Consider the following 23,586-nt stretch of genomic DNA (forward strand, 5'->3'; position numbering starts at 1 on the left):
GTAACTAAACATGATCATTAACCACAACTCCAGCTAGTAATGCATTTTGCCTACTTTTACATTTGTTTTCTGTGATTTTCTAGCCTCTAAGAGCATACAGTAGTCCTTTACACGTGCAACATTTTAGTATTTGAGCAGTGATTTAGAAGTAAAAATGGCTCCTAAGTCTTTCTCTCACCTGGTTCCAAACCATAGTGGACTACTGTTGGTTTTTTAGGTATTGGCTATTTCAGTCAAGTGTCTATCTGTTTGAACAACAATCCTTGAGAGCCCTTTGCTCTTTTATTTGTCCCAGCTACTCTCCAAGAATGAGGATAAGCTTTTAAACATGTGAATGGCGTGTTATAAACTGCCTTTTTTGTATCCTAACTATTCTGTTAGCCAGGCGATAGGTCTAGACATGTAAACTTGTTAATAATAGTTCGCCTTTGCCTTGTTTTCAACTCCCTAGTTTTAAGGACAGTGTTGCACTCTCTTGTAGTTGTTATATTGTAAGGCACCTTGCCCTCAGCGGTCATCCTCTTATTACACATTATCCATAAAGTTCACCTTCTTTTTTATTATCCTTAAGAGGTTACACTGTCCAGTGTCTTAACTACCGAAAAACAACAATGGGGAGGGTCAGAGGGGATATAATTTAATGACCTGTCAACTTATGCCCCAAACATACATGTAACACAGAAAAAAAGAAGACCAGGTCAATGTATGGTGTGCTGTACAATAAGGTGTGTAGGAATCACACGGACAGCCATGTGGATGGATATGCTAGATTTCACTGGGCTGAAAAAGCCCAGTGAAATCTAGCATATCCATCCACATGGCTGTCCGTGTGATTCCTACACACCTTATTGTACAGCACACCATACATTGACCTGGTCTTCTTTTTTCTGTGTTACAGTGTCTTAACTAACCAGGCTCTTGTATCATCCATGAAAGTTTCTGTGTTCCTCAAATGTTATTCACTATGCAACACATTCCCTTTCACAAATCAGTGTCCCATTCTATAAGGGTATTCTCAGGATATGCCTGTAGCCCAATCAAAAAGTAAAAGTAAAGTCCACATTTGTAAAGCGCACAATCACCCGTAAGGGTCTCTAGGCGCTGGGGGGCCCTCGGGGAGATTAAGCGAGCTATTGCCCAGAGTCACATGGTGCTGGGCTAACCTGCCGCCGGAGCCGGGGATCGAACCGTGGTCCCCAGATTCCAGCGTCAGTCGCCCTGGCCGCGGCAATCAAAGTTATATTAGTTTATTGTATACCGTTGAAGTTACTTTTCATTTTTGTTTGTTTGTTCTTTTGAATGTGTGGTTCTAATTTCAGAGTAAACTTCCAACTCGGATCAGCGTCCCACTCTCCATGATAAGCCAGCCTGTAAAAGGAAAGAGCATTGTGACTTCACCTCTCATCAAAGGAAACATTGGCGCAAAGTGAGTACCAACAGTGAGCAATGCAAAGGGCATAGCTGGCGCTAAAGCTGGAATCTCAGGAACGGTATGATAATATTGCAGCCATAAAGAAAGGTAATAGAGAAGCAATATGCGTATACCAGCAGGCGCACAGTGGGTTTTTGAAAATACATGACATACTAAGTGAATTAACCTCTACAAATAGGATGTCTGAACTGGTAGAGTTACACTTCTGACGTATTAGAGTTAACAGAAGAAGTAAGAACATAGAATACACACTGTTCTCACTGGAAGCAGTTAACGTTTTTTTTGTTACCCAGATATGGGTTAAGATTTTATGCGAAGACCTTGTCTGGTATGGAAAGGACTAGAGCTATGATGCACAAAACTCAGAAGTAGAAAATGTTTAAGTTCGATACAGATGTTGCTAGGACATTTTTAGAAATGCATTGTATTAAAGCTATGCTGTCAAGCCCGCTCTAATTATACTAATGGGAATGTACTCTGTCTCTTATTTTACTCACCTCTGTCCTCAGTTTTGTGGACATTTATTTCATAACCCTCTCTATTACTGGCAGGGATTTTTATTTGTTTTCTGATATTGTATAATATATTGAAGGATGTATTTTATTGTATTCATTTTAGTGCAATATAAGATGGTGCGATCCTTGATTAGCAGATTTGGGTTACTGTTTAGTAATATATTGAATGCTTTAGATGTACTTTAAAATTTCCTAGACCTCCGTCCCAAACCCAAAGTATGGTTCTGAATAATCTTTAAGTAATGAGCAAATTATAAGCGCCTCCATGCTGTTCGCTTTCCAGGTAGCTGAACCGTAAGTGGAGCTTTTTTTCTGAGCAGTGAAAATAACAAGGGTTGGCGTAAAATACATTAAATAAAGTAAAAACAAAGTGATGAAAAGATTGACTAGCCTTAATTCAAAAGGAAATGCAAATATTAACAGCTATGCGGGGTGAGTGTTTGGGTGTAAATACAGGATGCAACTGAGTGGTCCAAGTACACAAAGTCTCATGGCCAAGAACGGCATCAGATTTGGTTGGGCAGATTAATACCATTAGCAACTCCATTCGGAAGCCCTGAACAATGCATTAGAGAGCGTACTTTAATGTAACAAATGCTTAGGTCTCAAAATAACTCTGAATTACCTTTCCCTAAACGTCTACAGAAAGTAGTTCAAAGGTAAATGTACCATTTGGATGAATATACAGAATGAGCTATATAGAGACCATGGCTGCTTGCGATTAGGAGGATAAGGGTTTTAAGATGGTATATGGCGCTGTCTCCATAATGTGTGTGCAGAACATGTTTAACCGAATGATTTGACCAAATTAACATAACACATCTGATAGAGACATCTAGCCGCAGATTTCTTAACTTAGAATATCCCTAGGCCTCAGACTGGATACGGATTTTTTTTTTTTTTTTTTTGCAGCAGCAGCAGCACCTCTGCACACCGGGGGACGGTGCCACACGACCCCGCCCTGACGTTAGCGATGTCATATAAGTCCCTCCCTGCACACTGACGTCAGTTTTCCTTCTTTTCAATGTGCAACGTAGATCCGGAGTAAGCAGTTCCTCTGGCCTGTTTTCAGGCCCCTTTTGACGCTTCGCGTCTGGAACAGTGTGCGATGCCTTCGGGCTTAAAAACATGTACCTCCTGTTCGCGACAAATGTCCCAGACGGGCTCACATCTTATCTGTATGTGGTGTTTGGGCGAACACCACGACTTGACGGATTGCGACGCCTGCCAACACCTCAAGCCAAAGTCTCAGCGGGAGCGCCGGATGAAGCTCCTCTTGGCGCGCCTGTCCCAGTCGGAGTCGTCTCGCCCTCCAGCCTCTCACCGCCGGCAGGCCCCTCTGGTTTCCAGTTGCGGCATTGGTCGCCCTCTGGGGCCCGGAGACGTCGTTCGCCCCTTCTGGGTAAGTCCTGGCGCATGTCGCCGAGGTCCTTGACCTCACTTCCATCTCTTGTCGGGGACACCAGATCCCATAGATCTCCGGACGTGCACCCCTGGGAGTCGGCCCTCCCCTATCCGCATTTTCCGGACGAGGGGGTGACTTGGACCCAGATGGTGGCTTATGCTGCAGCCTTGCTGGCCTTCCTTTGGCTCTCTCCTGTCCCCGGGGTGTCCTCGGGGCCTCTGCTACTTACGGGGTCCCCAACGGACTCACCGGTGGATTTGCCCCCGGCGCCACATAAACCCTTGCCCTCCAGGGATGGAGGAGCTCAGGGTGCGGCACTGCTGGGTCCCCCTCTATGACCCATATTACCCCTGCTGCGCTGTATAGTCCCGTGGGGCTCCCTATGGCGTCGCAGGTGGTTGCTGGTGCTCCAAGCCTTGCTCCAAGCACACCTCGGCCTTCCGGGCAGGCAGCCTCATGTCCGGAGCTGGGGTCGGCGCCAGACAACTCCCCAGCTCCGACTCCGCTTCTTACTTTGGGATCGGAGCCTATTGTAGTTGAGGCTGCGCCGGTGCAGCGCCAGAGGCTTGCCTCCCCGGCTCCTGCGCCATCCGCTTCTTCGGAAGCGGAGCTTGTCGTGGTGGACGTGGAGTCGGTGCCGGGCGGGGCCGACTCAGCGCCGGATGGACTCGGCGCTGGACGAGGCAGAGTTGGTGCCGACCGAAGTCGTTTTGCACGCCGCATCGACGCCGGGTTTGTGGACTCTGCTCCGGAAGCTTCTGGAGAGAGTTTGGAGTCACCTTCACGTCCGGTAACGCTGGATCTATCCTTGCCTATGCCCCCTTAGAATTTGTGGACCCGGCAGGATCCCCGCCTCCTCAGGAGCCCCTTCAGGACCCCCATTCGTCAATGGGGCTCCCTTCTTTTTGGCATTGGTGCCGCCTCAGTGTCTTGGAAGACTCAGTTTACAGCCCTCACCTACAGATGAGTTGCTTTCTCCTTCACGGAGGCCTACCGAGGCCGGTACAGCATTTCTTAAAGTAGTCTCCTTGGTCACTCATGTTCTAACACGCAACCCCCCTTCCGGCCCCTTGCCTGTGGACCCTCTACTTGATGTCCTTCACCATGGGTCGGGGAATGTGGAGCCACTTCTGCCCTTTGAAGCTTCTCTTGATGATGCCCTTTTGGGCACCTGGGCTTGGCCAGCTTCCGGTGATCCGGTGGCTCGTTCTGTCTTGCACCGCCACCGTCCTGCTCCACATGATCCAGTTTGCTTATTTGTTCACCCAGACATGCAGAGGTTTGTTTTGCAGACTGCCTTCCCTTCCTCAGTTAATGCTTCCTCCCTCCCGGGAGTCCAGATTTCTTGAGTCGTGGGGTCGTAACATCTTCGCCTCCACTAGTGCTGCTCTTCAGTCACTGAATACAGTGTGTGTCCTGGCTCTGGCTACCTCTCCCCTGTGGGACATTGCAGAGTCTCTACTTTCCACCACCTCTGAAGGTGCTCGTGTTGACCTCCTTCATCTTCTCCGGAATAGCCGTGACCTTACTGAATTTAAGATCCACTCAGCCTTGGATATTGCTGATTCCTTAGGCCAAGCTATGGCTGGTTCGGTTGCCTTACGGCGCCATGCTTGGTTGCGGGATAGCATCTTCCCGGAGAGTATCTTCAGCGCCTTGTTGACCTGCCCTTTAATGGGGTCCTATTGTTTGATGCCCACGCCAAATTGTCTGTTCAGGGCCTCCTTGCGGGCTTTCGGCCTCCCCAATAAGTCTGTATGTAGCAGGTCTTCTTTTCTTATGTTCTGGGGTGGTTACCTTCTTGTTCAGCATCCTTCCGATGCACTATACGTTTAGGCTGGCGGTAAGCCTACTGTGACGGTGTTCCACAGGTCGTTTGTGTTTGGACCTCTGAGTGTAGTCTGCCCTAAGAGGTGTTCCCCGTTATTTAGGGGTGTGACATACTCCAAGTGGGGTAAATGTATGTTATTGTATAGCTCTGCTATCTGTCAAGTGGTCCTACAGATCCTTTTAGGCTCAATACGTCCACTGGTGCTTTTATCTTAGCATTTGTACGGTGTTTAATGTGGGGACTTATGGCGCTATCTCCTTTACGCTATGGGTTGCATTACATATGTTCCTCATTCTCCTCCTTTGGAGGCTTTCCCCTTAATTATCACGCTTGGCATGCGGCTACCTCCTATCATGACTGCACTCAGTGAGTTATGTGTGTGTATATATATATATAGTGGAGAGAATCCAGTTTAAAAGCGCCCGCCGGCTGTGAAATGCCATTCTACTACAGAAAGATGAAGTGGCCTCGGTGAGGGGCTCGCCTCGACTGCAGAGAAGAACACAACGCAGCCAGAGTCGGCGACGGAGACTGTCTCCAAGCCCGTTGTGCTGATAGATGCTTTTTGGAGGACAAATGAAAACAACAGAATACAACGTGGATGGTAGCGAGATAACCTTCGGAATACATCACTGCTGGGAAATACAAGCCACACATGGAATTGTTCCTTTAAAGGCATTTTGTATAAAGCTGCTGATTAACCCGAAGGAGAAAGTCTTGCCAAAAACTACATTGGGGGACATTACTCACGAAGAGACAGCAATGGTGCATTCTGGTCACTGTGGTTCAATGGACACAGGGAGAAAACAGTAAGGACAAATAGTATCGGGAAACATGTATATTAAATACTATATTTCTATGGAACTGTCCAGAGTTAATTGCGGAGTACTTCCCTGCACTATGCCATGAAATTATGAATTACTAGAACCTTGCTGTCACTTTAAAATTTGAACTGTTGGGCACTAGTCCCTCCTCGATGTTTAGAGTCACGTTTATTTTAAGAAAGCTAACGAACCCATCCCCTGCTAAGCTGCATATGATTAAGCCTCATGGAGGCGAAACGCGTCGTGCAATGCTGTCTCCAATAAAGAAACTGCAAACAGCACATTTGGAGTGGCCGTCATTGAGTTACTTATCGTAACTTACAGGTGGAGATATATATATATATATATATATATATATATATATATATATATACACATACATATATAAATATATATATATATATATATATACACATACATATATATATATACACACATACATATAACTTATAATTATTATTATTATAATATATATGTCTATATCTATGGGTTGCCCATGGATACCCCTTTTTTCTCTATCTCCAAATGTCTTCGCTACTGCGAAGTCTGGTCCTCTGTCTCCTTGTTTTAAGGGCATTGTCAATGCTGTTCTCGGGCTCGCACTTGTTCTAAAGAGACAGTGTTTATGTTCAGTGGGGTTAAATGCTTTTAGTTGCTTTTTCATGCGTCCTCCACAATTATTGTTCCTTTAGCGTCCCACTCCCCGGGGTGGCACTCAAGCTTCACGCTGCTCCTTTCTTGGTGCTCATATGCTGGACGATGTGCCTCTCTCGGAGGATGTGGTCTAGAACTCTTCACAGCTCCTTTTGGCACTTTGTGCCCCTCTTGCCACTCCCTTTGGTAGTGTCCCTTTCATTGGATATGACCCTATCCTGTATCCGTTATGCCTGTGGGACGGCTCCTCTGATGCCAGTCGTCCCAGGTGTTGTGCCCTGCATTTCTGTATTCGTCGATTAATTCACCTTAGTCTTCAAGCTGCCTACTTGGGCCGTTCTATGTTCTTTCTAGCTACGCCACCCTGTTGTCCTGGTGTCTGGGTGCTTTGTGCATGTTTCAGTTGTGGCCGCATCAGCGGGCTTCAGGTTGATACTGTTCGCCCCTGTCGCCCTCTTGGGTGGCTCGGTGTGCACTTGGCATGTTTCTTGTTCCCGCCTGTTCTCCTCCTATGTTGCTCAGTTCCTGCCTCTTGCCCATCGGTTCTTGGATGTGGCCTCTCCGGCCTCCGTTCCATGGACTAGCCTGGCAGGCTCTGGTAACATCTGCTCATGTTGTCCTCAACCTTTGGTTGGTGTCCACATAATGCACCATTCAGCTGAGAGTGGTCCTTCTTCCTCCTTTCTTTCTGGACTCTCTCTCTATCTCTTTCTTTTGGTATGGGATATAACTTGTTCCGTTATAAATCCCATACTCATACGGGTATGGTGTCGCGCCATTCTGTCTTTTTTTAGATGCTTTGCTTCCCGTTTTATTTTGCTCTTCACAAGCAACTTGGGTTACTGTCTGGCTGTTCCGCCACATCTTTTCCCATAGTCTGTCACTTTGTTGCCGGCTCAGTGCATCAGGCACTTTCTGTTGTTCTATCGCAGACCCACCTCCCCCTTGGGGTATGGCTGTGGTATCTAGTTTAAGTTAAGGAAACTGCGACTAGATGTCTCTTTCAGATGTACGAGTTACTTACCTTCAGTAACGATGTATCTGGTAGAGGCATTGTCTAGCCGCAGATTCCTTAATGCCCACCCATCCTCCCTGTTCTGCCAGACCTTGCCAGGTGGGCTTCTCCACTTTCCTCCTTTAAGTTGCCATTTGTTTTTCAGTTGCCATTTGTTTTTCTTTCAAGGGTGCTCACTGAGTTGCACCCCTTTGGGAATTATCATATGCGGCTGACTCCCTCCAAGGGGATTCTTCCTGTAAAGATGGTGCCTTTCATTCACTGTCATCAGGAGATTCTTCTTCTTCTCCTGCTGCCTTCCCATTGACTAGGGGCTCTAGTCTCCTATATAGTCATCTTCTTTGAAGACCTGTTCAGCTCTGTTACAGGCTTTCATTATTATAAGGGAAGTGCCGGTCTTGTCATACCATCTTGCAGTAAATTGCTGTTCTTCTGTGTTCCATCCTTGTTGGACGGCACAGTTCTACATGGTAATAACAGTCTATTTTTGTCTGTTGAGGTATTCTTTCTTTGTTGCTCGCACTTTAGGAAAGACCTACGCTTTGCAGGGTTCTTTCTCACGCCTTGTTCCACTTTTGCTTTTCGCTTGTATGTAGACAGTGTCTGATACTGTCTTTTACGATGGTGTTTTGCACCATCCGCCTACTTTATTTCATGTATTTTTCATCCTTTGCTCACTGTTTCCATACTTTCACAGTGTTTCTTGGTGGCTCCGCATTGTGCCGCGGAAAAGTTTCTCTGAAGAAAACTGACGTCAGCGTGCCGGGACGGACTCATATAAACTTGCTGACATTACGTACGTGGACGACGTCAGGACGGGGTCGTGTGGCGCCGTCCTCTGGCGCGCAGAGGTGCTGCTGCAAAAAATGTTCCGGATCCAGTTTGACGCCTGGGGATATTCTAAGTCAAGGAATCAGCGGCTAGACAACGTCTCTACCAGATACATCATTACCGAAGGTAAGTAACTCGTACACCAATATCGCATGCATGTTTTGCATTCAAAATCTGTTCTATTGTCGGTAAGTGCTCACAAGTCTATACAATCTACTGTCACATCGCTCAGTAAGGCATTCCAAAAGCAATATTAGCATTTTCTCAATGAAGGTGCTACTGTCATCTGTTAGAATTGATGATTAAGGCTTTTTTAATGGCGTTGTTGCCAGGTTATAAACGGTGCTTAATTTGTATTTTTTTTTTAAAAGCCTGAAACTTTTTCTCATGAGCCCACTAATATGGTTGCCGTATAACAAGGATATCCAGTTTTGATTTTGCCTCATGTTGTATTTATCTGCCACACTGCACAGTGCTCAGCTGTCTCTTGGCTAGGATCATGCCATAGAAAAACCACATACATGCATACTACACTTCCTGTTGCTATATCTCGCGTTTGAATGTTCTTTTTTAATACCTGCTTTCTTTCTTTGTTACTGTTTTCCTGTCTTTCTCTACTCTCTCTCTCTCTCTCCATCCTTCTTTCTCACTTTTTTTACTTTCTTTCTGCTGTGGGTCAAAGTCTGGCATGTAAAAATAAGCCCCAGTCACTACAAATGAGTGCTGGTGCCCACCACCTGCACAATTAGAGCACTTGTCATGAATCCCACTAGGTATGCGTGTTAAGTCCCTCCTCTCTAACAGATCAGAGGAAGTGTTGAAATGTATTTCTTCCTATAAAACGGTCTTCTTCTCTCCCCCAGTCTCAGCGGACTTGGCAGAAACATTATTCTTACAACCATGCCAGCTGGAACAAAACTTATCACGGGGCACAAACCTGTAAGCTTCCTGACAGCACAGCAGTTACAGCAGCTGCAGCAGCAGGGTCAGGCCACACAGGTAAAGACTGCCAAAGTGACCAAAATCTAAGGTAGAGGATAAACTGGTCATGGAGGTTATTTGTGTTTTGGTAACCTGGAATGTGTGAAAAGTGAATCCTTTGACATTGGTTTGATATTGGTGTTGAAGATTTATACATTTTTCGGTTGTCCTAGTTCCAGGTGATATTTATGATGCTGGCTCTGTGCATGATTTATCTTGTCGGTCTGTCTGCACTAGTGACAAGAGTTGGCATGAGCCACTTCTGCTTAAACTAAGGTTGTTTTTTTGTGATTGTTATAGTATGAGCTGGGTCATCCGGGTTAATTCAGGTGGGAGAGCCTGGGAATCCTGTCTACAGTTCCTTTTCATACACTTATAGAATGCGTGCTTCTTATCTGTGCTGAATGTTTTAAGTGTGTATCTGGGTTGTTGCAGAGCAAGTTTCATCTGACAATTTTGTGTTTTTGGCGTCCGATATTGTGTTAAAAATAGTGGGAACATGCCTTGGGGGGCTCCAATGGTGACATTATTATGCTTGGCCGCTAATGTGTATGCCAGCGTAAAAATAGAATTGACCAAAACGGATCCCCTGTTCCTCACTACACCTCTCAAGGACCGTGTGAGACTCTCACACAAACCTTTAGTGTACAAGACATCTCTGAAACCCTCAAGGGTCAATAAACGTGATGGAGGGGTCATGAACTTTCATAGGAAGCATGCCTTAAATAGTTGAGATAATGAAACCATTATTAAGTCTGAGCTCCTTCGACCACCTCAGAAGAATCAAAAAAAGATTCTTGCAGAAGTGGGACCCATCATGTGTACTTCCCATACTTGCTTTTTTAGACTGCAAGCACTGCAGCCTACCACGTCTGTCCCATGCTAACAAAATGCCAATTGTACTTAGTACCTTTGAAAATAAACTTCCAACAGAGCTTCCTATTCCCTCCTAATTCCTTCAAAGACAAATAGGACCTGCTTCAGAATCCCAACTGTAGATCCTAATATACACCACCTGTCATAACCAGTCCAATGCAAAGATCTCTAATAAGTAGGCCTATTCATCAAGCAATGTGATTTCTGATGGATACATCTGCCAGTGTATTCCTCACCTTGTGAATATCCCCTGCCCTGCAGCCATTCAGAAATTCTTTGTAGCTCTCCACGCCGGCGAGGTCATGAACGATGTCACAGAGGGTACGACTTCGCTCGCTACCCCGCTGACGTCACTGGAACCATAATAGGGCCTCGTCGGCGTGATGACATCAGTTCCCTTATTTCCGCACCGTCGACGCCAACGGTTTCTTGGGACTCTCTGTAGTCACTTTGTATATCTAGCTGTTTTCCTCTGTTTCTCTTGTTTCTTTCAACGATGTCTGCGAGGAAATCTGGTTTTAAACCCTGTAGGGAGTGCGGTAAGCAGATGTCCGCCACTGACCCGCACGAAGATTGTGTTTGGTGCTTGTCTTCCCACCATGACGTCAAGGGATGTCCAAGCTGCGGGAAGATTAACCCGAAGACGTTGAAAGAGAGATAGGTGAAGCTTTTTTATGGCCAAAGATGAGGGAGGATAAGAAAGCAGGTAGGAGAAGGTCGAGGTCTCGTTCCGAGTCCAGGTCGGGCTCGAAGTCGACGTCGGGACACTCTAAGCCGAAAAAACATAAGAAGAAGAAGCACTCTTCAAGACATCGATCTGATAAGGAAGCGGCGCCGAGATCGACCTCACCTCGACGTCACAGAAGGGATTATGTCTCTCCTTCGTTATCGAATCCGGTTTCTCCAGAGAAGTCTGCTTCACCTGAAATCTCTCCGCGTCGATCACCGACGCCGGCTCCGTCTCCCGATTCGGTCCATTCTCCGGCTCCAGATCAAGAACATCCTGTGCCGGATGAGCACGTTAAATAAGAAGAAGTTCCGATATCGGCGCCGGCTGGCCCGAATACAGGAACACCTGCTTCGGAGTCAGTACCAGGAGCTTACCCTCCATTCCCAGCTCCAGGTCAAGACCCTTCGCATTACCTCAATGCCATGCATGGGGTATTTGCAAGGGCAATGTACCCCTCTGGTGCACCTGCGGGTCCCATGGGTCCATTAGCTTACAATTTGGGGGTTCCACATGCCTATGCCCAGGCCCCTTTCATGCCTTTCCTTCCGACGGCGCCGTCTTGGAGTTTCCTGGCACCGAGGGCTCCGACGCTGTTCCCATCTTCACCGGCGCCGTCTGTTCGGCCTCGTTCGGCGCAAGCACCGCCATCGGATACGTGTACGGCACCGGCTCCGAATCCAATGGAGTCGGTTATGGATCCGTCGATGCCTGTGCCAAGGATTCGTTCCAGGAGAGAGGCCCAGAGGGTTTTAGAGGAGGTATCATGAGGAAATGGAAGAAGGTGAGCTGCGTGATTCAGATGAGTACTTTGCTGATTTGAGAGAGGCCAGTGGCCTGGACATTTCTCCTGAATGGGAGTTTTCTCCTGATTCTGATGCTCCTTCAAAAGAGTAGCCCCTTATTATGTGGTTGTTAGAAAGGCGGCTGAATTATTGGACATTCAACTCCCTACCACTGAGTTCACGGCAAATTTGTTAACGGAGGTTCTCCATTCACATTCTTGAACCTGTGCTAGAGGTTTGGCGAAAACCTCTTTCTGCGCCTGCAGTTTCCAGGTCTATAGCAAGAAGATATAGGGTGGCTCCTGGCGATCCGGAGTTTTTATCTGCTCATCCTTCTCCAGAGAGCCTAGTGGTTCAGGCTGCATGCTCAAGGAGATCTTCAGGAGCTTTCCCTCAAGTTCCAGCTGACAGGGTATCAAAAAGGGTTAATCAGTCTGCCAAGAGGTATTGTCCTCTGCAAGCATGGCGTTGAAATCTACGAATGCTACCTGTTTGATGGGAAGGTACTTCCATGCTTTGATGCACACTTCTAAACAGTTGCTGCCAAAACTGTCTGAGGAAGACAGGAAGAACTTTCAAGAAGTTTTGGACGATACCCAGGCTGCTGCACGTCAAGTCATTCAGAGTGGGCTAGACACGGCTGACTCAGTGGCAAGGATTATGGGTTCTGCAGTGGCTACTAGAAGGGGTGCCTGGTTAAAGTCTACGGATTTTTCAACGGATGTGCAAGCTACTCTGTTGAACTTACCATTTGATGGTTCAGGACTCTTTGGTAAGAATGCGGACGCTGCCCTAGAGAGGTTTAAGGGTAGCAAAGCTACAGCAAAATCACTTGGCTTGCAAGCTCAACCTATAGGTTCTTTTAGAAAATACAGAGGATTTGGGAAGTCATCCTTTCGTTCATATGACCAGCCTCGTCAGCAGCAGCAGCAACATCAACAGAATACTCTATACAAGTCATATAGAGGAAAAAGTAGAGGTCGTCCCCAAGGCCGTCAGCCCTCCTCCTCTTCTTCCTCTACCTCCCCTCCTATCACCGCAGCAAAGCAGGTCTAGATTCCCCATTGTGGATCATGTTGGTCCTGTAGGGGGCCGGCTTACTAATTTTCTGCAGGATTGGGAATCGGTCACTACAGACCTATGGGTTCTCAATCTTGTAGAAAATGGGTATGCACTTCCCTTTCGGGAATTCCCTTCAAATTACCCTCCTTGCCAAGGGGATTGCTTAGAAGATCATCTCCATCTCCTTCAGGAGGAAGTTCTGACCTTGCTAAAGAAAAGTGCGATAGAGGTGGTTCCAGAGCAGGAGAGGGGTCAGGAATGCTACTCCCGGTATTTCCTGATTCCCAAGAAGGATGGCAGGTTACGTCCAATTCTGGATCTCAGGGTCTTGAATCTTTATCTGAAGCAAGAGAAGTTCAAGATGCTTACCATTGCGCAGTTTCTTCAGGCACTGCTGGAAGAAGATTGGATGGTGTCAATCGACTTGCAGGATGCGTATTTTCATATTCCCATCCTGAACTCGCACAGAAAGTATCTCTGTTTCACGGTGGGTTCGCAACATTATCAGTTTGCGGTTCTCCCGTTTGGACTTACTACTGCACCTCGAGTCTTCATAAAGGTTATGGCGGTGGTGGCAGCCCATCTCAGAAGATCGGGGATTCCAGTTTTTCCCTATCTGGACGATTGGCTGATCAAAGCGGAGTCGCCAGAGAGGGTTTGTCATCATCTGCAAGTGGCAACCCAGTTGTTGTACAAGATGGGGTTTTCGATAAATGTATCCAAATCTCACCTGGTGCCCTCACAGCACAACCTGTTTATAGGGGCGGTACTGGACACTACTGTCTGTCGAGCATTCCTTCCACCTCAAAGGATTCTCGACATTCAGGAAATGATTCCCTTGTTTTACAATGGAGCGGTCGTTCTGGTCCTGAAGGGCCTCCGTCTGCTCGGTCTGATGGCTTCCTGCATTCTGTTAGTCAACCATGCACGCTGGCACATGAGGGCACTACAGTGGTGCTCCCGCAGGCAGTGGTATCAGCACAACGGAGATCTCAGGGAGTCTGTGAGGATCTCCAGAGAAGCTGCAGCAGATCTGTCTTGGTGGAGCGTGGAGGGCAATCTGTCTCTGGGAAATCCCTTCCATCTTCCTCCATCGGTTGACATAGTAATAACTGATGCATCCACTCTAGGGTGGGGTGCTCATCTGGGGCATCTGGAGATCAAGGGTCTTTGGTCTCCAGAGGAAAGGTTGCTTCACATCAACCTTCTAGAGTTGCGGGTGATACTTCTGGCACTCAAGGCCTTCCTCCCTTCCCTTCGCTGTCAGTCGATTCAAGTCCTGACGGACAACACTACCGCGATGTGGTATGTCAACAAGCAGGGAGGCGTGGGGTTGCAGTGTCTTTGCAGAGAGGCTCTGCGTCCAGGACCATCAGTTTTGTCTGATTGCAAATCATCTGGCCGGAGTTCTGAACATACTTGCAGACAGTCTCAGTCAGCAGTTCTCAGCCGAACACGAGTGGAGGCTTCATCCAGAGGTGGTTCGTCACGTCTTTCGGTTGTGGGGAACCCCTCGGGTGGACCTGTTCGCCACTCACGAGAACGCCCACTGCCCCTCATTCTGCAGTCTCCAGTATCAGATGCAGGGAGCCTTGGGGGACGCGTTTCAGTTGAGTTGGGGCTCACAACTCCATTACGCGTTTCCTCAAATACCCTTGATTCCTCGGGTTCTGAGGAAGACTCGCCAAGACCGGGCCCAAGTCATATTGATGGTCCCAGATTGGCCAAGAAGGGTGTGGTACACAGATCTTCTCCACCTCGCCTCGTTTCCGCCGCTCTGTCTCGCTCTCGGGGCAGACTTCCTCTCTCAGATGGAGGGGCAGGTTCTACACCCCCACCTCCAGAGCTTACACCTTCATGCCTGGAGATTGAACGGGGCAACCTGAATTCTTTTTTTCTCCCGCCTGACGTGGTGGATGTTATTTTTCCAGCCAGGCGACTTTCCACCAAGTCAATTTATTCTTATAGATGGTCTAAATTTGTTTCAAGGTGTGGAGAGAAATCTATTGACCCCTTAAGAGCTTGTTTGTCCAATATACTTCAGTTTGCTCTTTCTTTGGCCCAGCAGTGTTTTGCTGTGGCAACTTGAAACGGTTATTTATCGGCCTTGTCGGCATTCCTTTGTTTGCCGGACCAGCCGTCTTTGTTTAAGTCACCTATTGTGTTACGTTTCCTTAAGGGTCTTACCAACAAATTCCATCCTTCTCCTTTTATTGTGCCTCAATGGGACTTAAATCTTGTGTTAACCTACTTGATGGGTTCACCTTTTGAATCTTTGCACAAGTGCCCCTTGAGACTTCTGTCTTTTAAGACTGTTTTTCTTGTGGCAATTACATCGGCAAGGAGGGTAAGTGAGCTTCAAGCTCTTAGTTCGAAACCCCCATTCTTGACCAATCGTGCTGAAAGAATGGTACTCAGGACCAGGGCTGCTTTTCTGCCTAAGGTGGTAACTCCCTTCCATCTGGGTCAGTCCATTACCCTCCCTACCTTCTATCCTCCTCCTCACCCGCCCAAGGAGGAGGAGCGGTTTCACCGTCTGGACCCTAGGAGGGCGGTGAGCTTTTATCTCGATAGGACTAAGGACTATCGTGTGGCCAACCAGCTCTTTGTTGGATTTGCTGGCTGCAAGAAAGGAAGGGCGGTGCACAAGCGCACACTTTCAAGATGAATTATCTTGTGCATCAAGATCTGCTACGGCCCTGGCTGGTAAGGAACCTCCAGAGGGTATAGGAGCTCACTCTACTAGAGCAAAGTCTTCTACATCTGCTTTGTCTAGGGGTGTTCCTGTAGAGGACATTTGCAGAGCGGCAAATTGGGCCTCCCTCCACACTTTCGCAAAGCATTACTGCTTGGATTCCGAAGTGAGGAGGGACGGCCACTTTGCGCGTTCTGTCCTCCAAGATTTTCTGGTATAGGGGAGTGGACACCCTCCTCCGGGAGTGGGGACTGCTGTGGGATTCTATTCACAAGGTGAGGAATCCACTGGCAGATGTATCCATCAGAAGAACAAGTTACTTACCTTCGGTAACGCTTTTTCTGGTGGCTACAGTATCTGCCTGTGGATTCCTCACATGCCCACCCGCCTCCCCGTTGTCTACTCTTCTATATCGGCTAAGTGTACATTTATTTTTGTAACTTTCAATGGAAGTGTTTATTGCAGTGATTTCACACTATGTGTGTTGATCTGAATACTATGTACTCTGTATACTGTGTCCGTTTATGTCGGTCCGTCCGTGTGCCTCGGGGGCACGGAAAGAAGGGCGGAACTGACGTCATCACGCCGACGAGGCCCTATTATGGTTCCAGTGACGTCAGCGGGGTCGCGAGCGAAGTTGTACCCTCTGTGACGTCGTTCATGACCTCGCCGGCGTGGAGAGCTACAAAGAATTTCTGAATGGCTGCTGCGCAGGGGATTTTCACATGGTGAGGAATCCACAGGCAGGTACTGTATCCACCAGAAAAAGTGTTACCGAAGGTAAGTAACTTGTTCATATCAACCTAGCCACACCCACCGAAGAGGTGCCACCCATGAGCTGAAAACAAGCCTGATTAACAAGCTGTTGAAGTTGTTTCTACTATTAGGGGCTCAGAAGAAAGGCGGCGGTGTCTCACATCTGCAGTTGGCCCAGATATCTGATGTTTGCCCTCAATGAGACCTGGCTCAGAGACAACCATTCTAGAATCAATTCCTTTGGTTTTTAAAGTACTTCTCAAAATGGGGGGGGAGCGGGGGGGGAGTTGGGAGGTAATAAAGACCTTGTCTGTTCTTCAGAGATCATCTGCACAGGATGACACATCATGCACAGCATTTAAAACAACCCTCTTCACTGTAAGTCCAAAGTGCACCTTTATCACTGCAGGGAGCTTGTGACCTTTTATACCGTGACCTTAAATTCTTGATCTTGCCTTACACCTTTTGATCAAAGCACAGACAGCTTTAATTTGTGGGTCAACCAATTAAACTTGAAACCAGCCAGATATCTTGTTAAGAACTTAGACGCTTTGGGATTTAGCCGACAAGTCTCTGGACTAACCTCTTCACAGGGACTACATTTTAAACCTCTACTTCCCAAACATATTTGAAATTATGAAATTAAAGGCACTTCCTTGATCATTGACGGACAACTCTCTCATCACCGCTCCGTCTCTCGAATATGTCATGCCCACAGAAGCTTCGAAACAAAACAACTTACAGACCTGTTCCCTGTCAATGCCCAATAACATGGCAAGGCTTCAAGACCATATACTATACAATTAGAAAACATTGTGCAATTAGCCTGACCCTTTTGGTTATTATGCCAATTCAGTACTGAAAGCTCACCAACACTATAGATGAGATGGCACACACCAAGCCAAGAATGACTAAATCAAGAGTGAAACTCAACAACAAATGATTCATATCAAAACCTCCAAAAGTCAAGAATGTTTCAGTGAAGAAAATTTTGTATTTTACCAAATGTTTCAATAAAAAGGCCAAAACAAATAAATTAAGTTTTAAATATCTTAAAGCAGCTGAACATTCTGAAATCCCTAAAACCATCTCATTATATTTCCTTTGATGAAGTCATGACTTTCTTCAAAACAAACCTTGCAGAAACCTGGGATTCCATATCACTTAACTATGTTCCATCACCATAAACTCTTGTCTCTTCTCCCCCAGTGACTATGGCCTTCTCAGTATTCAACTTGATGGAAAAAGAGCAGGTTTTAGCATAGAAAATCAAAACATCCTTCTGATACAGCTACTCCTTCCTGCAGGTTCTTCACCTTTTAAATATTCCCCCGGGCATAACACTAGAACTGGAAGAACTTCAGCAATACCCCGCAGTTGGTCCTGGCGGCTCCTCATTTACGCCATCCTCGCCACATATAACGTGTGCAGGCCTATTTAGGCACTATCCTCTCATGCTGACATCAGTTCCTTTCTTTCTGTGCCAACAGACGTGGATCTGGAGCTACCCCTTGTCTCATTAAGTGTGCGCTGGAAATCTGTCACCTCCCAAATCTAAAGGGTTTGTGCATACTGTTGAAACTAATATCTGTGACAGACTCCCTTGTGGTTTGCCTGTGGTGCCTGGGATCAGCTCTTGACTCCCATGACTGCAGTGAGTGTGCTTTGATACTCTTCAAGGCCATTCAGACAAGGAAGCAAAGCTCTATGTGCTGCAGCACCACATGACCCTGGAAAGGGATTGGTGAGGTCTAAAGATAGGTCTTGGTCTTGCTTACAAGTTTGCTCCTGCAACAGGTTGTTTTCACGATCTTAGTCCTAGGGCATGTCCAAGAAGAAGTAGAAGTCTTCCAAGGGGGACTCCGCCCCTTCCCGTCACTCTTGATCTCCTGAAAAGGCGTCATCATGCCAGCAGGTTGTGCTCCCAAAGTCACTCTATTTGGAGTCGATTCCGACCAGTGGTCCACAGAACTGAAAATTCCGGGGGCCGGCAGCGATGCCACAGCAAATTATTGAGTTCTGCAAACCCATGCTGCTGCTTTTTGACACATTACAGGTTTCTCTGGCATGCTAGTGCCCCCCTCCTCCCAATCTGGGAAGGCCCACCCTCAAGGTCAGTTGGGCCATCTAGATCCACTTAGGGCTCAGGCCCTACTTTGTTACCAGTTCCCTCCTGAGTGCCACGATCCGCCGATGCCAGCTCCATTGACTCCAGATGACAGGACTAATCCATAGTGCTGTCCGTTGATGAGACGGAGCTGCCCTGACCACGACCAATGCTGCACACTCCTTTATCTGAACTGCAGCCTCTTTAACACCCTCTTCTAATTCTGATAGTGTCTCAACCTACTGGAAGGGCTCATGTTCTACATAAGTTGTTCGGCACAGACTCCGATAATCGGGGTATATGATACTGGGGATGAGATTTCCCAGCCTTACCAAGAGGACCTCCCCAGACACTGGACTAGTTTCCCCCGTCAGGGTCATCGCCTTGCAACGGGCTACCCAGCTTTCTCAGGAACTTATTCCTGAATGCCTTGTGGTGCAAGCTTCAACTAGCAGTCAACCCAAACTTCTTTTCCAGTACTACCCCTGATAGGGAATCCGAGACAATAGTGACATTTGGTAAGCTGGTTTTTATCTGATAGAGACTTGTAGCCGAGGATTCCCTACTTTAGAATATCCCCAAGCATCAGACTGGATCTGGAAGATTTTCGATCAGTACTCCTGCATGCCAGTAGACGGCGTAGTTCAGGTCTGCTCCAGAAATAACGTGCACAGTACCTATATAGGCACCACCTCGAAGGGCCTATGTCGGTTCTTTCCTTTCTGTGCCAGATAGCGCTGATCCGGTGTGAGCTACCCCTTAGTCATTCTTTTTGACTGGCCTTTTTTTACTTTTAGTCAATTTTGTTTGAGAATTTAATTTCCTAGTCTGAGGATGTCATCAAATAATCTTGCTGGTTTCAAACCATGTGGGTCACCTAACATTGGCCTGGTTTCCCCTCCTACTATGGCTACGGAGGTGGAAGCCTTGTTTGTAATGGTGGTGCACAGGGCGGCTGAGGTCCTGGACCTTCACCTGCCCTCAGTGGAATTCAAGACTAATGTCTTGACGTAGGTGCATCAGTAATTGGGTAAGTACTTTTCAGTTTATCAGTTTTTGCAGGTAAGTTAAAATGTCATTCAAATGCGTTTTTACGCAGCAATGCTTTCCTATGGAGAAAGAAACATACACTGCATACAGGTATTTGCAAACAAATCTTGGGGTCCCCTTTAGGACTTAAGGTGCTAGGGGGCCAAGGTCCAAAGTACCACCAGAAGTTTGGTTTTATCTGCCCTAGAGTGTCCGGGTGCTGAGGTGTGGAACGGGTTAGTAGTCTTGTGTGTTACATGTAAGGAAGAGAGGGAGGTCACCTAGAAACAAGTTGCAGAGGGGGACTTGGGGACAAGTTCAGGAGCTCCCAATGGGGGGCTCGGTTCATTGGGGTCCTGGGAGCAGGGGAACACCGTTGGTTGTCATAGAACCGGGCCAGAGAGTTCGGGTGCAGAGGGTTTTGGTCAGCTGGTGCCCATGCATCAAAGGCATTCACGGTTCTCGGTTAGACCAGCAAAGGGGAACAAAACAGGACAGCTGGGCCACTATCGGTGCTGGCCTCTGCGATGCTGAGGACCCTCATCGGGTGCTCGGTCTTTTCAACATTGGAGTCCAGATTGGACTCAAACAAGCTTGTAATGTTGCAAGAGGTCCGGTGCAGGGCGGCTCATGTTGGTCCTGGTTTCTTCTCACTTGATGGGGAGATGGATCTGACCTCTTAGAGCGTGATTATCTCATTCTGGGCAGCTGCTGCGACAGTGGACCAGGTGTTCAGCAGTACAGTGAGCCAGACGTTGCTGTCGTTGCCTGCAGGTTGCAGGGAAGTGGCTCCTCCACTTCAAGGGAGATTCCCAATGGCTTGGCGAAGTGCTGGCGCCCTTCGAGGTTTTGGAGGATGCACAGCTGCAGGATGAGTTGGATTGTCTAAACAGGAGCAGGCAGGCAGGGTTTGTTGCCAAAGTCCACCAGTAGTCTATGGTTCTCGCTTCCGTGTCCTTCTTCAATTCTTTTCAGGCAAATCTAAGTTCCTAGTGTCATGGTGCCCGATAAATACTCAATGTAGGGGCATTAAGGGTAGTGAAGAGTAGCAGCCAATGGGCTACTTACCCTTGAGGTCACTACACCTATGACCACTTTCTGTGGGAAGTGGGCATAACCCTGTCCTAGAATTCCAATTCCCCCCCAAACCAAAATGGTGAAAACATTCTTTCATGAGGCACATTCGGTGACCCACCGTAGGGCTGTTACTTGCCTGGTATTGCACAATGCCTACTTGTATATGTAATTTCCCACCTGTCCTGGTGTCAGATGGGCCTCAGGCCAGGGTGTGGCATCTCCGAGGGCTAGGGAAAGCCGAGATCACATATCGAAGGCGGCAGTGGCTTTGAAGCCTTTGCCCTTGGTATGCAGATTCAGTAGCCATCCTACTGGATGAGGTGTGAATATCTTCCTCCGGAGCAGGCATAGTTTCTAGCCTCAGAGAGCGCATGATATTCCCTGCAGGGAGTCTGAAACATATCTGTGGTGGCAGGTTGGACAATACCAGTCAGCCAGCACACTAAGAGGCTGGTGGGTTTTCAAGGGGCACCTCTAAAGTGCCCTCTGGCAGCATGTCTTTATAAATAACCTGCTGGCATCAATATGGCTTTAGTAAGACAAGGTGTTGGATACAAAACACCATAGGCTTCAGTGTAGCCATCATGTAGCTAGGGAATTCATAATGACCAGTGCCCAGTACATCAACTTATGATTGCTTCCCTATGTAATTGCACTTCTTAGCAATCAAACATGACAGCAACGGGGAATATCTGCTCATGCAGATATGTCCTCATATGTAAAATAATGCACCCTGCCTTAGGGCTGTAAGGGTGACTTACATATAGTACATGCAGTGTTGGTGGACATGGCACACAAGTTGTGTGCTGTGCAGTGTTTGCACCATTTTACGCAGCCTGTATTGGCAGACTACATAAGTTTGGTGGTGGGTCCCTTAGGGTGGCACACTATATGCTGCAGCCCTTAAGGGCCCTCTTTAGTACCCATGCCCTAGGTACCAGGGGTATCATTTACTAGGGATTACAGGGGTGCTAAAGGTCTTTGCAATTGGGGAACAATTGAACACTTTTAGGGAGAGAACACTGGCACTAGGCACCTGGTTAGCAGAAACCCAGTGCACTTTAGTCAAAATTGCATCAAGTACTTGGCAAAAGGTGGGGGTGACTATGTCAAAAAGGGACACTTTCCTTTACAAAACCACAGCAAGGTTCCCCTATATCCAAAGCGGAAATAGCCAGATGGATTGCTAGAGAGAGCAATACCTTTACTCCAAGGGCTCACTCCACACATAAAAAGGGGGTCTCATTGGCTTTTTAGGAAATATACCACTAGCGAATATCTGTAAAACTGCTTCATGGAAAACCCCACATACGTTCACAAAATACTATTGTGTTGGTATCTATGCTAATCAACAGTCTAGACTGGGCCAAGCTGTATTACAAACACTTTTTCAAACATTTATGTCAATCACCAGCTACAATCTCTTTTGAGGAGCGCTACTTTACATTCAGTGCTAAGCATAGGTGTCTACTGCCTACGCATGCTATGAATGGAATATGTCACTTACCATGGAAGCATCTATTCGTAGCGTGTAGTGCTGTAGATTGATATGCACCCACCCTCTTCCTCAGAAGCTAATGGTTTATGTATTAACTTCTTTATTAATATTTTACCTTTAATCTTAACTGACATGCACATCTTTTCTGTCACTTTCTTGCTCGATGATCATGTACAACACAGACTATAGGAGTAGTCACTATACCTTGTGACTTGAATAACTTCTTGGAAGAAAAACAAGTTGCAATTATCCGAGCCCACACTAGATGGCAGGAGTATGCTAAGCATATGAATCTACACTCTGTGAGTAGATGCTCACATGGTCAGTAGCACATTCCGTTTGTAGCATGTATGGCAGTAGATCCAAATGCTCTGCATACTCCTTCCATCTAGTGTTGTGCTCAAACGTTTGCAAGTAGTTTTTGTTTAAATAAGTCTTTATAGTCACAAGGTATTGCGGCTTCACTCTAAGTAGCAAGGAGCATGGGCATGTTCTCCACTGTTAGATTGTTTTTCTCCACCATCAGATTCGCACTTGTTTCGAGGCAGCTCCGGGGCTTGACACATTCGACATCCCATTAGCCCGATCTTCTCCTATACCATTATTGTAAAAAAAAAAAAAAAACTCATCGGCCGTTTCATCTTCTTCTCCTCAATGCACTTCGGAGTCCATCAATGAAGTCCAGGTCCCCAAACCTCTGGCCACCCATCCCTTCCGTAACGACTCCAGAGGATGTAGAGGCATAGGGGATGATGGAATGGTCACCTTTCAGAAAATGCCATCACTTCCACATGAAATAGCCCTCGATTGACCCTCAGTCTCCAGTTTGTGTCTTTCCCCAGAGCACAGCGTCTTTGTAAGAAAATGTCTTTTTGTATTGCCACCTCCGAATTTTTCTACTGATGCTGCTGGTTTTTCAACTCAGAGTGGACTGGGGCCTGCTAATCAGACCTCAGTGCCAGCGCCCTGACCCCTGAGTACAAGTTAAATTGGCTCTACCCAATTGGAAATGGCTAACTTATCTGTAAGTCCCTTGTATATGGTGCCCTGGTGCCTAGGGCATGTAGGTTAGAGGGGTACTTCAGGGCTTGCAGCACTGGTTGTGCTACATGGTCCACATGGTCCACTCTGCACACATTCACTAAACGCACCACAGTTTGGACGTCCTACCTCGCCAACAAGCTAGCATTGTTCACTTGGTTCTAAGGACTTTGCTTTAAACATCCGCACCATCCACTGGTTGACCACAGCGTAAGGAAACACTGCTTTGCAGTTTATGTACAGCATGTGTATCTACAGCCACACATGCTACGAACAGAATGCGTTACCCTGCAAGCAGGTTTTCTTTTTGTGTATGGCTATACATTCACATGTGGCCACCCACCTCCTCGGAAGCCAGTAATTGCTGCAGACTACTTTCTCTTCTTTATACGCATTCACTCATGGTCATCTAAATTCCCTACATACTGGTCCATTAGTACCCTAA

General features: G+C 47.0%; 1 protein-coding gene across 3 annotated transcripts in view; it reads left to right on the forward strand.

Moving 5' to 3' along the window:
* Nucleotides 1-23,586, forward strand: part of NFRKB (nuclear factor related to kappaB binding protein) — a 1,053,863-nt gene that overhangs the window by 989,524 nt on the left and 40,753 nt on the right. For all 3 annotated transcript variants that reach the window (XM_078681973.1, XM_078681971.1, XM_078681974.1), the window contains exons 24-25: nt 1,320-1,426; nt 9,371-9,506. In XM_078681973.1, coding sequence (XP_078538099.1) covers nt 1,320-1,426; nt 9,371-9,506 — 243 coding nt within the window. The remainder of the gene's footprint in view (nt 1-1,319; nt 1,427-9,370; nt 9,507-23,586) is intronic.

This window comes from Lissotriton helveticus, chromosome 3_1 (assembly GCF_964261635.1).
Source record: "Lissotriton helveticus chromosome 3_1, aLisHel1.1, whole genome shotgun sequence".
NCBI classification, from domain to species: domain Eukaryota; kingdom Metazoa; phylum Chordata; class Amphibia; order Caudata; family Salamandridae; genus Lissotriton; species Lissotriton helveticus.